The sequence below is a fragment of the Trachinotus anak genome, unplaced genomic scaffold, assembly GCF_046630095.1.
Source record: "Trachinotus anak isolate AG129_WGS33_773 ecotype Australia unplaced genomic scaffold, CSIRO_AGI_Tana_v1 ptg000005l, whole genome shotgun sequence".
In the NCBI taxonomy this organism is placed as follows: Eukaryota; Metazoa; Chordata; class Actinopteri; order Carangiformes; family Carangidae; genus Trachinotus; species Trachinotus anak.
This window is the reverse complement of record NW_027273856.1, coordinates 19,242,695-19,256,628: the sequence shown is the minus strand read 5'-3', so window position 1 is coordinate 19,256,628 and position 13,934 is coordinate 19,242,695. Positions and strand designations below refer to the sequence as shown.

The 13,934-nt window shown below is 40.9% G+C and overlaps 1 protein-coding gene across 9 annotated transcripts; it reads left to right on the top strand.

The window, feature by feature from the left end:
• Positions 1 to 5,054: 5,054 nt before the first annotated feature.
• hmgn3 (high mobility group nucleosomal binding domain 3) lies at positions 5,055 to 13,934 on the top strand. Of its 9 annotated transcripts, none has more exons than XM_071478727.1 (7): positions 5,056 to 5,254; positions 7,367 to 7,417; positions 7,738 to 7,767; positions 10,136 to 10,192; positions 10,860 to 10,958; positions 11,202 to 11,301; positions 11,417 to 13,066. In XM_071478727.1, the coding sequence occupies exons 1-7, from the start codon at positions 5,240 to 5,242 to the stop codon at positions 11,470 to 11,472; spliced, it is 408 nt and encodes a 135-aa protein (XP_071334828.1). In that variant the 5' UTR covers positions 5,056 to 5,239; the 3' UTR covers positions 11,473 to 13,066. The 9 variants fall into 9 exon arrangements, with proteins under 9 accessions (XP_071334830.1, XP_071334828.1, XP_071334831.1 ...); XM_071478731.1 differs by lacking the exon at positions 11,417 to 13,066 and adding an exon at positions 13,073 to 13,934 and having other exon boundaries at positions 5,070 to 5,254; XM_071478728.1 differs by having other exon boundaries at positions 5,072 to 5,254; positions 10,139 to 10,192.

Here is a 13,934-nt window from a genome sequence, read left to right as displayed (position 1 = left end):
GAACAACAACAACAACAACAAAAAAAACATTTAAAAAAAAAGTTCATTTTTACAGGAAATTTGCGCTCAGCCGGACACTGCGCTAAAAATAGTGCAGTTCAAAGACACTGCTGCTCTAATTCCGTCAGCAATTTTGTTCCTCTTCTTACACATGACAACAGCGACAGTGCAGCGCAGCAGCCTCCCTGCAAAAACAAAGACAAAAAGTGGCCACAAGGTGTCAGTCACATCCTGTGTACAAGTGTCCGCACAGAGCCTGGCTCCCTTCGCTGCTGAGCTCGAAAGAAAGATGGCATCTCAGTCATGTCGCTGCCTATTTCTGACCCTCTGACAGACGCCTCTATGCTCGTCTACAGAAGGATCAGTTTACTGCAGCTGATTGCCTGAATGCATCATTTTCGTTTTCTCCATTAGAGCCTATTCATTTGCTATAAATGCAATGCTAAATTATTTTTATGACCTTGATTTATAGTTGTGATCAAAAGCTCCACAGCAGCTTATAAATGGACACTGAGGTGAGACTATTGTATCGACTGTTTCCAACTTTTTATGAAGCCGACGTAGGTGAGAGGATTCCACCTGCTGATGAAGATCATGTGGTACGATTGAAAGCTCCAGAGCAGCTCATAGGAGCACCTTGAGGGGAGCTGCTGTTTCCAAGGTCAAGAATAAACTCAAAAATCATTTTTGTTCAGTGTGAAGTAAACTTGTCTTTGCTGCAGATACAACACACACGCTTCAGAACCAATACAGACACCTACCTTCAGGCTGCAGATACAAGTCACTCATATTCAGGACCTGGCAGATCACGTCAAGCTTTGTGCCCACATCCATAAACATCTGGGTTACTTCACCTTACTCGCTCCACTCACCTACTATTATTTTTCTATGGACTATTTTAAGCACAATTACTATTTCAAACTGCTTTACACTAACTAAGCTGTACTTATTTGTTGTCTGCTCTGCCCGACTGTGTGTTATGTATGCATTAAAGTTTTCACACAAATTAAGTTCCTAATGGATAAATAAAGTTATTTTGCATTTGAGTTGAGATTTGAAAGTGGGTCTTCTATGTGCTGAATGGTCCTTTATTATATTATTATGAGCTTTGAACACGAGAACACAACAACATAACAGTGTTCAAATCTATTCTACCCCTCAAGAGACATTTCAGAGGGATCATATTCTCTAGTTTGAGTTCTAACACTGGCTTGGGGAAATTCTACATTAATATCCACTCCTAGCTTTACAGACGGCCAAACAATAGGGCATTACAGTTGAATAGATGGGTAATGAACACATAAATGAGTTTGCAGAATCAATTCAAAGAAACCCAACCTCCTTAAACCTAAGGCCCCAGAGAAAATTCCTGGCTCATTATTTCACTGGACGAAAATTTTCATCCAGCCATAATTAGAATTTACCACCATTTGGCCAATTAGATGTGTGTACATGCACATTAACATACAAACATCTCCCTTATTAATACTTTTTCCCAGTTCAGAGAATACTCACAAACTGAGATGCAGACCTGTGACACATAAGAAAAGTGGGTTCACTGACATTACACAAATCTGATTGAACCCATCCCATTCCATATGTTATGTTTATCCTCAAAGAGCTTTTTGATTATGGCTTAAACAGGGCAGTATGTTTGGTTGGTTCCCTTAATGAAAGTAGTTCTCACCTTTACATCACACATCATCACACATGCTTAAATCACACACGGACATTTTTTTGCCATGCTGGTAGCTAGCATGTCCACCGCTTTGATACATACTGAAATATCACAAAAAATATCAGATGGACTGCCATGATGTGTTGTGCAGATATTCATGGTCCCCAGTGGATGAATCCCACTGACTGACACTTTGTCTAGCACCACAAGCAGGTTGATGTTTGTGGTTTGATGATGAATTTAGACATTTATGTCCCCCCTCAAGTTAATGTCGTAGAGCGTCACCATCAGGAGAGAATTTAATCTTCTCCAAATGACAAAAATGACATTCTCACGGTGAATAATTCGACCTATTACATCAAGCAGCCAACAGCACAGCACATCTAGAGTGGTAGACTTTGTTATTAGGACCGGAACTTATTGACTCAGAAGTGTAATTCACTCCCTTTTTCTGTCAAATAAACAGTGTAGCACAGTTTTAAAAGGTAAACTGTTGTGTATCTCAAGATGACACAATCTACAGGGTTTTATTGATCCACTGGGCGTGTTTCTGTGGTTGTATGTGTTTCAATGCTCAAAGATGTCCGTGCTCTCTCTCTCTCTTTAAGTTCAACAGAAATGTATTAGGTCAGCAGATTTACATACTCAACCAGGAAAATCTAAATGAAACACCACAAAAGGACATTTAGTAAAAAAAAAAAAAATGTTAGTTTTTCACACACAATAAATGTTGTTTGAAACAATATACGTTTCAATTTCAATTTTGGGGCGACCATTTCTTTTCACTGCAGATTCCTTTTGTGCCTTTTCTTTTATGCACGTATGTGTCGTACGTGTTCCTCATTGTGTTTTTGCCGTCCATTTAGCTGACAGTGTGAATCTATGTGGGAACAGTGGAGCAGGCATCAAGCTACCTGCTCCTGTGTGTTCTGGCTTGACTTCTAAAACAGTTGCGTATTCACAGCCATGTAGACATGAAGGGGTTGTTTTGTTTGTTCGTTTGGGCAGGAAAGCTCTGTCTCTGTTTGTCAGAGATCTTTCTCCATCTGTTGTGATGTTGCACAAGAATGTTGCGGTAGCTTTTGTATATTTCTTTGTAGAATGTGTTTTACGGTCATTGTGTGTTTAAAATGGCGAGATATGTGCTCTAATGAACAGACGTAAACATTGTGGAGTATGGTGAAAGCCGCTGTTGTGTAGAAGACGTTCTGGATGCTCATTGTTGCGAAGGATTTAATCACCATACAAGTGAAGGCCCTGAGTGTTATTATACTGTAATTTTAAAAATGAGCTAAGTTCTTCTGGCAGGGTTTGATTATCTCACTTATAACTTCAAAATAAAATAAAAAACTATGTTGTGGCAGCAGTTACCTGTGATACCATCGGACTAATTCTGAGTATGATTCACTTCTGTTTTAAAATAAAACATCTTTCATGAGGAGAAACAAAATATTTAAACTGTTCATTGAGAGAGTGGCCGGCCTTTATCATGAATATCCCTGCGATGAGAAACATTAATCATTTAAATGTCCTGATTTAATTAAACTACAGCAGATGAGAATGACTAAACCGACATACTGGCATCCTATCCTCTCTTGTGTTCGTAACCATTTCGACAGCGGTTCTGTGTGTTAACCTGATAAAGACGTGATGTTGTACTGGACAATAATTGTTATATACACATATAGAACAGTGATGTGCACAGACTTTGTGTGGAGCAAGCGGTGACATTAAAAAAAATGGGCTGCACATACACATAGGGTTAGGATTAATATATCCCTCACCTCACAGTGACAGTGGCACTCAGAGGGTCACAAGGGCTGAAGTGAAGAGAAACTGAAGAACTTTTAGGACTTTGGGGCCAGTCTGAGCCGTCCTTTCACGGGGCCATTCGGCTGAGCTGCAGGACACTTTGACCTGTGCGGACATCTAGGCTGAGGAACAGGCTTCCCTTTGGCTGACGACAGGGGCACTTTGGCTGTGTAAAGGGGCTCAAGGACTAAGGAGAAGGTCAACTAGGCTGTGACCTTAGGGAAAACCTGAGCATGTAAACATCCCATCAGGACACAGACATATCCTGGTAAAATAAAAAAATAAATAAATAAATAAATGTGTGTCCTATATACACTACTGCATCAGTATCTGTACCAATACTTATCAATATTTAGTGGACTGACCATTTAACATGATGTGACCTATCTACACGACATTTCATTGCCAGTATCATAAGGTGCAGTTTTTCCTATATGTGTCATATTCATTCATTTGCCCGCTGTCGGCTGCAGACTCGGTTTTTAGTGTCACAGCGTCCCTCATGGCCTCATGTTATCTTACACAAACCTGATTCCAGCGAGTTCCACAAAGTGAACTATAGAAATTTTAATGGTGAGGGAAAAAAGTGAGCAATGGCATAAATGTTAAAGGCCAATGGTATCAGCTAGGTCTGTCACCGTATCAGATTTTCACTACATGATTAACAAAAATAATTTCCCGATAATGACACTATCACGATATCTATACAAAATCTGTGTTTTGTCTCTTTTTTGGCAAATGAATTAGACTCAAATACAAGTATAGGGAGGTGGAGAGTGTTCGTGACCATAACAGCACAAAGTGTAAAAAAAGAACATTTTCAAAAAGGTAACCAGATGTACCAATAAATAAAATATCCACAAGGCTGAGCCATCATGATATTATCATGAGGATTTTGTCCTAAAATATGATCCATATTTTTAACACAATATCAATATTTCATTTTTTGAATATCACTGTTATTGTCAATATCACAACACTCCTAGTATCAGCCTAATGGTAAATGGCAAACACACCTGTCTCACACTGTTTAACACTCACACAAAAATGTGTAGAGTCATGAAAGAAATCCCACACAGAGAGTCCAGAAGGCACTAACAGGTCTAATTTATACTGAACTGCTTCCATTGTATTGTTTTACTCAGGATCATGTTCCCACAGGGACTGGTACCTTTGCTGTGACAAGGTGTTTGCTGTGCACAACCATGGTGTATGATTACTCTAGTGCTTTATCACCGGGAAACCCTACAAGACACAATGCTTTTCTGGAGCTCGTCTATGGGCGACATTGTGCCTTTGTGCCCGTTTTTTTTCTGGCCCTTTGTGTTTTATTTACAACATTCTCTGTCTCTCATCCTACATTACCCAGATCCGCCGAGAGTCGGCCTCGCTTTCATTGGCCCGTCTCCACTTTCCCTCTCAGCCATCGCAGTCTGGTGGGATCTGCGCACAAAGAGCGCGGAGCCAATCACAGGAAGCCTCTGATAAATCTCAACCAATGTCCGCGACCCTCTTATTTACATAGAGACGAGATGAGCCAATCAGGAGTCAGCACAGGAGAGCATTTTGACTCCTCTATCCAATGGCTGTGGGAGGTATAGAGTTTTGGGGAGTGCATATAATCAACATATAATCGAAGGTGCTTAGATATTGATCCTGTATTTCGAGGTAGTTCATATTCACCTCTCTTGGACCTTCAGGCTTGACCTCAATTTTCCAGCGCTTGGGGGAGAATAATTCACGCGTAAAATGCCGAAGAGAAAGGTGAGTGTCGTTTGTGCCATCCAGCTCACTTCACTGTAGTTTTTCTGCTCTTGCATTTGAGGAAAATAGCGGTGCGCGATTTTGTGGCGACGTTGAGGCAGGTGAGGTGATGCCAAAGTTTGAGGAAGCGTCTTTTAGCCCGCAGCCTTTCGGGCTTATTTAACACGTCGTTGCTTGTATGGGAGATATTTCATCAGCAACATTTCATCTTTTTACGCTGTAAATGTCCCCGTGTTCATCTCAATGGCCGTTCTTGTGGTCGTTTTATTTGTCACTTCCCTGTCCACTGTGCGCACTGGTGAAAGTCAGACGGAGCCGCCGGATGGATGGATGCGTAAATCCCGTAGGAGACGTGCGTGATGATAATTCTTCTTGGCGCGTTTCACGTATATACGAGACTTATAGATTGTGAATAATGTGTAATCTCATAGAAAAAAAAAAAGATCACCACCTCCCTGTCTCATTTTAGTTCTCCAGTAGCGATGAATGGTCGGCGCCAAGCCGATTGAACAAACCCATATCCAGATGAAGAGAAAGGAATAAAGAAAGAGGGGATCAGAGACAATTGACGCCGTGTTAAAAGAGGCAGTGACACTGTCTAAACAACATTGCACGACGAGCTCCACAGCATTGTATCAGTGCATACATGGAAACTGGCTTTTCTACCATCTAAAAACTGCCATTGTCTGCGCAGATTCGCCTTTGAGGACAGAGAATGGGGGGCCTCTAGGGGCGGAGGTCGCCCACATGCAAATGATGCGATTGCCAACCTGCAGGCTAAACCAACAATGCTTTTTTATAGCGGCGGAGGACTCTCCTGTGCACTGTCCTTACCTACCTGCAGCCACCATGTTCATGATATGATCATCTAAAGGAAGCCTGACAGCCCTCACTGTGTGTTATTAGTCAATAACAGCGTCTAAATGGATCCATGTTTATATCCCAGCGTTCTTTAGGGGCCCCAGTTCTTGGCATGTAAACCAAAAGCCTCCATTAAAATGATAATCAGAGCCTCTGGCATCATCATGTATCAGCATCAGATGATATGAAGTTCCAATTACATGTGCGATTTCCAACTAAGATTAAAAAAAAAAAAAATTGTGACTGAATCAGGTGAAACTTTAGAGTTTTCCATTGTTTCTGTTATTGAAAGCAGAAATGCAAAATCATATTTCAATCCAGAAAATATAAAATCTATTTTGAATGATGAAATTTAAGACCTTTTAGATCCTGAGAACTCTACAAATTTATTCAAATCCTTAAAATATCACTAATAAAATATTCTAATATGCTACCAGACAATGTATCAGTACATCAGGATCAGGATGCTGCCAGAAGTAAGTTTGATATTGATATTATGCAGTTTTTGTTTATTTATATGATTTTATTATATGCACAGGAGCTCATAACTAAGTTTTGTGATCTATAAAGCGTTATGTATCAGGCTGTAACCATTATGGAATAATTGCTCTGTCGATTAATTAATTGGTCTGTGAAATGTCAGAAAACAGTTAAAAATTCCCAGCCCAAGCTTAAGTCTTCAAATTGCTTTTTTTAATAGTATCCATCATAAAAGCCTAAGAAAACCACCAACAAGCAGCATAAAAGAATAAGGGAGCTCAGGAATTTTTGCTATGAAAATAACCTAAATGATTTATTGTTTACCAAATAGTTGCAGATTAATTTTATGTTAATAGCTGATTGTTTCAGCTCAAATTACACATTTATATATCATTAGTGGTGTTTCTGTTCGAAAGATAAGACATTTCTCTGAAAAATACAAACCTCCATACTTCATTTTGATCTGTTTCTGAACTTTTTACCTTTTTCCAAATTTATACTGCTTAGTGATTTGCATTATTTGTTTATTATTACTTTATTTTGAATCTTGGCTCACTACATTAATGATGTTCACAACTGGACCGAATAAACCCTAATGAACCAAATACAATTTTCATAATCTAAATCAACTCTTCACAATAGAGGGGTAATATCATGCTCCAGGTGTGTGTGTGGGTGGGAGGCGGTCTTGTGTGTGTGTGTGTGTGTGTGTGCTCCTGTACACACTCACCCTGGTAACAGTCTCTCTATTTGTTGCTTTATTAACTACAGTCTCCAGAAGGTCCTGAGGGCAAGGAGGCCTCCAAAGTCACAAAACAAGAGGTAAATGTTTTGGGTGTGTTTGTGCGCTGTGTGTGGGTGTGCAGGCGTGTGTTTGTGTGCTGTGTTTTTTTTGTATTGACAGAGTGTGTGTGTGTGTGTGTGTGTGTGTGTGTGTGTGTGTGTATGAGTGAGTGAGAGAGACAATAGACACATGACAGGTTAATGATTAGGACACTTGCAGCAATCACCAAGCACATCAGCTCAAGATCAGGTCGCAAAGGTACAACTGATATCTCTCTCTCTCTCTCTCTGTCACTGTCTCTCTCTCTATCTCTCCATCTCTCTCTCTCTCTCTTGTTGATCATCCCTTGCTCCGGTAGCCCACCAGAAGGTCGGAGAGATTGTCAGCGGTAAGTTTTGTTCTCCCCTCCCTGTCTTCACCTCTGTCACTGTCCTCTCCTTCCTCTCGCTGCCTCCCCCTCCTCCCACCTCAGACTTGTGAGATAATAAGTGGTATATTACCAGAGCTCAGACTAAAGTCCTCACCCAGTTTATGGATTTGATTAGTGCATTTTACAAATTCCATAAAATACTCCCCCTTGCGTCTGGCTTGGTATGCATGTCTTTTCTCTGTTGTCTTTGTCCATTCTCAGTGTGGTCTGTAGCAACACCTTGTTGATGTGTAGGGCTGCATGATAACAAAGGTGCAAATTACAATTTAATTTTACAAGAGTTAATGAGTGTAAAATATTAGTTAATTATTCGTTTTTATTAGTTAATAATTAGTTATTAATTAATGTTGGCAAATGTTCAGTTTGCAACCAAATAGCTTCTTCCCCAAATCCTGGTAAAATAAATTGAATCCACGATTACATTATCCAACAAAATGTATCGTCAGGTGATCACGCAGCTCTGCCATACAGACCACGTGTTTTTATCCATGTTGTAATTTGCATGTTGAACTCATCCGTTTTAACTCTTTGCATGGGTTTTTACATTTGCACGTGCACTTTAAAGGAATAGTTTGACATCTTGGGATGTACGCTTATTCTCCTTCCTGCAGCGTTAGGTGAGAAGATGGATAACACTCTCATGTCTGTATTAAGGTTGTTGTTATTTCCCTGTCAATCAAACAGAATTTTTAAATGTAGATTAGCTGACCAATCTAAAAGTAAGTCTAAAAGATATATAGCCGAAATAGCCATGATGAGCTGTGTTACCTTTCCAGACTCAGCAGGATCACAGCATCTGCGGGTGGCTAACGTTAGCAGTGCTAGCACCAGCAGCCTTCTTACCTTGTAATTTAACGTCCACATGCCTGTGCTGAATGTGGTTATGCTTTGGTGGAGTGGCTATACGCCAGTTTATTCTGACACAGTCTACATACAACTTTATTTTCATTTTCTAGATCAAAATACTGCCAAACTGTGCTGCGGCCCCAGGCTAGTAGCAGGTGGCTGTGTAACATATTGGATGCAACAGTTAATAAGTGTTAGACATTAATAAAATATTAATAATTAGTTTAACTGACAAGTATGCTATTTCTTGTGCCTACTAGTCTGTGGTATTTAGTAGACTAATCATACACATCCCTAGTCTACCAGCTACCAGCTAGCTGCCAGGTAGCTTAGCTTAGAGTAGAGACTGAAGACAGGAGGGAAATAGCTTGCCACACTCTGTCCAAATGTAAAAATAAACACATAAACACATCTGGTTTGTTTAATCTGTACAAAAACCAAAGTGTAAAAGGAATAATTTGCCGGCGACTTGTGGGAACCCCAGGAAGTCACTAAGCTGTTTGTCCATGTTCCCAGTTTTTATGCTAAGCTAACTAAGTTAATGGTCACTTAGCTGTAGCTTCATTTTTAGCAGACAGACATGAGAGGAGCAGAAGGAGAAGAAAAAGAGTAAAGAATAAGCATATTTTACCAAAATGTCAGCCTACTTCTTGAAGCTTTTGATGTGACACTTTTCAGGAAACATCAGTATCAGTAAACTTTTGCATGTTTCCTGATTTGATGTGATATTTCCTTCGAATGCCTTCTGCATTCAAATAATGAGGTGTGACTTTTAACTGTAAACCAGCAATAATATGTTGTTAATAGGCTACTGCCTGGACTGCATGACACAAAATATAGTCCCTCTTTCTTGTGTTTTCCAAATTCTGTGAAGTGTAGGTCATAGCAGTAGTTGCAGTTGATGGGCGCCCACATGCCTCAGTGTAAAAGGAACTTATGTCTTTCATTTATCATGTGCAGAGTGTCAGAAAAACAGGGATATTCTGAGAACGAATCACATGATTTAATTTCACAGCAGTGTTACTGTGGTGCGTGGCTTCAGGGTAACGTGGTCCACACACTCAGCAGCCTGGAAAAAGCTCTGCAGCAAACTTGCTCACACTGACTGGCTAGAATTGAAACTCCCATCTGATATAGTCATTGCACAGTGGTCTGAGGTCAGTTCACATTTAGGAGAGGCAGATATTTAAAACTACTTAGTGCAGGGATATTGTCAGATCCCATTGCCCAGGAAATATAGTACAAGTACTTCATCATTATTAACATTTACAGTGGGATCCAGTGCGGACATTCCAGTCCCCTGTGGGCCGTGTTTCTAAGCTGCTCTTCTGGATAAAGAAATATTATTATAAATAGTACTGAAAAGGCTCTGCAAGAGTAGAGAGGAGGGGGAATAAAGATAAACTAATATTTCTCCAACTACTATGCACTTATAAATAACGTCAGCTTGGTCAGTCCTAACTGGCTTTCCTGTAACCAGCAGAAACCTGCTCCTCCACCCAAGCCTGAGGCCAAGCCCAAGAAGGCCATCGTCAAGGTAAAGCATACACACACCCCCACACACACACACACACACACACACACACACACAGATCAGCTACTCCTACAATAATTTATTTATATCCCTATAAATTTGAGATCAGTCTGAGGCATACAGTGGCCTCTCACTACTAGTTTATGTACTTAACCAAGAGGGCTGGATGTGGAGAACAAACACAGAACTCCTCATGTTGCAGTTCACACATTATATTTCAGCTACACCGACAGTATCCAGGGCTCACTATTTTCCATCCAAACAATCTAGGAATTCAGTGGTATTGATTTTAAATATTAAAGTATAGATAAATGTTGCAGCACCAACATTTTCTAGTTTCGACTTTTATTTAAGTGATTACATTTATTTTTATTACTTTTAAGTATAATCAACATTTTGTCTTCCCTGTCTGTTATGAGAGAAAACAGTTATTTTGCAGCAGGAAACTAAACTCCTACTTACAGATGTTCAAATTTGGGTTGAATCAGCTTCGCTCGCTGCTTTCTTTTAACAAATTCTGGATGTTTTTGGGTGAAAATGAATCCAATTCCAAATGAGGAGCTGTACACATACAAAAGATCACTGTGCAGAGAGCATTTTCCATATGTGATAATGTCTGCCATCATCAAGTTTATATGCAATGTTTGATCTTGTAATCTTTTCCATGCAGAAGGTGGCAGATGATAAGGGGGTGAAGGCAAAGAAACCTGGCCCTAAGGGAAAGAAGGAAGATGGCCCTGCCCAGAACGGAGAGACCAAGACCAATGAGGTATGTGGAGGGAAATTTGAAAAGAAAAAAAAAATCTCAGAGAGGAAAATGTACGTTCAGTCTGAGAAAGACAGGAAAATAACAATCTTTATCCCCTTATTCTGTCAATTTGTGTTTAAACATGAACACACATATGCATGCTCCACACTTATATCCCTCCATAACCCACTGCATAACCACATCACTAATAATCACACACACACACACACACACACACACACACACACACACACACACACACAGATCTATGTGTCTCGTCCGTCTGTCAGTGTGTCATCCATCAGAAGCACGGCTCCCTCCCTGATGTCAGTGAGAGGGCAGAGTGAGACAGTCAGAGTTAAGGGTATGGTCGAGTGTTTCTAATCCATCTTTGGTGTGTTTTGGACACTAATATGTAGAGTAACTTACACTGAAATTGTACATTAATCGAGCAAACGTGTACCCAGTGTGCTTTGCAGTGCTTGTGTGTATTGGCAAGAGAGAGAGAATGAAAGAGAGTGCAGTGAGAGAGTGACGACGAGAAGAAGTGAGGATGTCTGGTGGTTTCCTTGCTGTGTGCAGTGAAGTGGGCCAAGGACAACTTTTTACACACGGGCAGGAAGGTTCGGTGCTGCTCACAGAGTTGTGACGTGGAAGCTGGCTCCACCAGGGGCCGTGCAGAGGAGACAGACAAGAGATGCTCACTCCAGTGAGATTGGGCACACACACACAGAGCAGGATTTCGATTCCCTTGTTGAGATAATGTTGATTCCTGCTGATACCAGAGGAGTTATGGGTTTCAGTGAGTATCTTTTTAGGGCAATGTAGTGAAGACAGAGAGTGCACTCATGTGCTGTACTAGAGTGTATCTGTCAAACAAGCCAATCTTGTGCACACTTGATTTTAGTCTGAAAATATTCACTGACGGTTATTTGAGCTGACAACTTGAAGCTGGTCTCAATCTCATATTTAAGAGTAAATTCAGCCTAATCACAAACATAGTTTCTAGTGTTATTTAGTCGTGTAGCTTTGGGTTTCTTTTACTTAGGGTTTTCAGATAGACGAGTGGAATTTTTCTATGTTCAAATCAGTGAGAAATGACCCTTTAAAAACTCAGTGGCAGCGGGTCTTTCCAGAAACCATGTTTGAGGCACTGTTTATGCTCCACAGGCGTCACTGTGAACTACTTTCACAGTGAGGTCTGTGGAACTACTTTCTGTCTAAGAAGTTTCTCCTTTCTCAGTAACGGGGGCATCTTCACAACTTCCAGAAGTGGATATTTGAAAAAAAAAAAAAAAAAAATGCAACAGTTGGTCACCACTAGCAGTAATTGAGAAATCTTGGGGGTTTTTTTGTTGTCAAAGGGTTGCCAAGTAAGCTTATCTTAGCTCAGCATAAAGACTGCAAAGCTAGCAGGTGTTTATAGGTGGATTTTGTTAACTTTGGACAGAGCCAGGCCAGCTGTTTCACCCTTTCTCCTGCTAAGCTAACAGGCTGTTGGCTCTAGCTTTATATTTATCGTACAGACATGAGAGTGAAAGCGAATTAATGTTCTTCCTAAAATTCCAATCCGTTCCTTTAAGTATGCCTCAGACACTCCACTGACCCATTTCTTTCCTTGTGTGTATTCAGAGAAGATTTGAGGTTAAATTTTAATGCTTACAGAACAGTTGCTGTGATTTCCTATTATGAAAACATTTGCCTTGTTTCTTGTCTTACCAAGTTATTTGATTACTTTGCGCCAAAGTAAAACCCCAAACCACTTCAGATCTGCAGCACAGGGTGATGCAAAATTACTCAGATAACCCAGTAAAGATGCTTCCAGCAGCAGACCCATCAAGCTAAAACCAAGTGCAGCCAAGTGAGTGCCACATTCATTCAGGTTATCGAGCAAGATCACCTTTCATCTTCCAGCTGGTTGAAGGCTGATTTAGTTACATGGAGAATGCATTTGGTCTACACCCACTGAGGACTTGCCAGGTGAGCCAAACTAAGCCAAGTGAAAGCTGTGGGTTGGCTTTTTGAGGCTATTCTCAGTGGGATCTACCTGTGGGGTGAATAAGGGGTAATACTGTTAGACTATCTTTGAGACATGACCCGTGTGTGACTCCTTTACTTCCCCTTCCTCCCTCCAGGTAACTGAAGCAGCAGAGGAGGCCACCGAGGAGAAGGCGTAAAGACACGGACGCGTCCACCGACTCGTCCCCTCTGACTCCATGGCAGCAAAGCATCTTTTTTTACTGACGATTTTTGTACCATGCTGAATTTTTTTTAGACTTGTGATAGTAGAGATGGACAACCAGCAGCCCCATCCCCATGTGTTCACACTCCTTTCAGCGCCTCCACCCTGCAGTATGGTTTTTGCTCGATTCTCCTCCCTCCTCCAATCTGCATCGCTATACAGTACGCCTCTAAGACGCAGAAAGACAGAATGAAGTGGTTTTATCAGATGGCTGCAGATGTTCTTCGTTTTGCCTGAAGGGGGGCCGTAAACTCGACTGTTATGATCTTTAAACCAGCTCTGCCTCTATTTGTAGTTATTCTTCTTCACAAAAGATGATCGCTATTATCGGGCACTCTGACTCATTAGCAGATGCTTAATATCCCCCCTGATGGTAAAGTTGAGGGTTTGTGGATGTGTCAGCCGTGTGGATGCAGAGCTACAAGAGACCAGGTCCATAGTCGCCATGGAGAACATCTGCAGCTTTTTAAAAATCTTACTTTTTTGGAATTACCACCACTGTGTTTCACATAGCTCCTTTTGTATGTGTGCTGGAGTGAATGTGTTTGTGGGTCTTTGTGTTTGACTTTGTTCACTTTGCCCCTCCACCCCCACCCTCCCTACCCCTCGAACGCCTTGTCCTGCAGCAGAGTGACATAGCAATAATGAGTGGTGCTTCTGTTCTAGACGGCTCTATTGGCTTTGGACCCTCTGGGCTTCTCTGAGTTTCATCCTGTTGGGAGAATATTTTGAAATAAAAGAAAAAGTTGATGTCA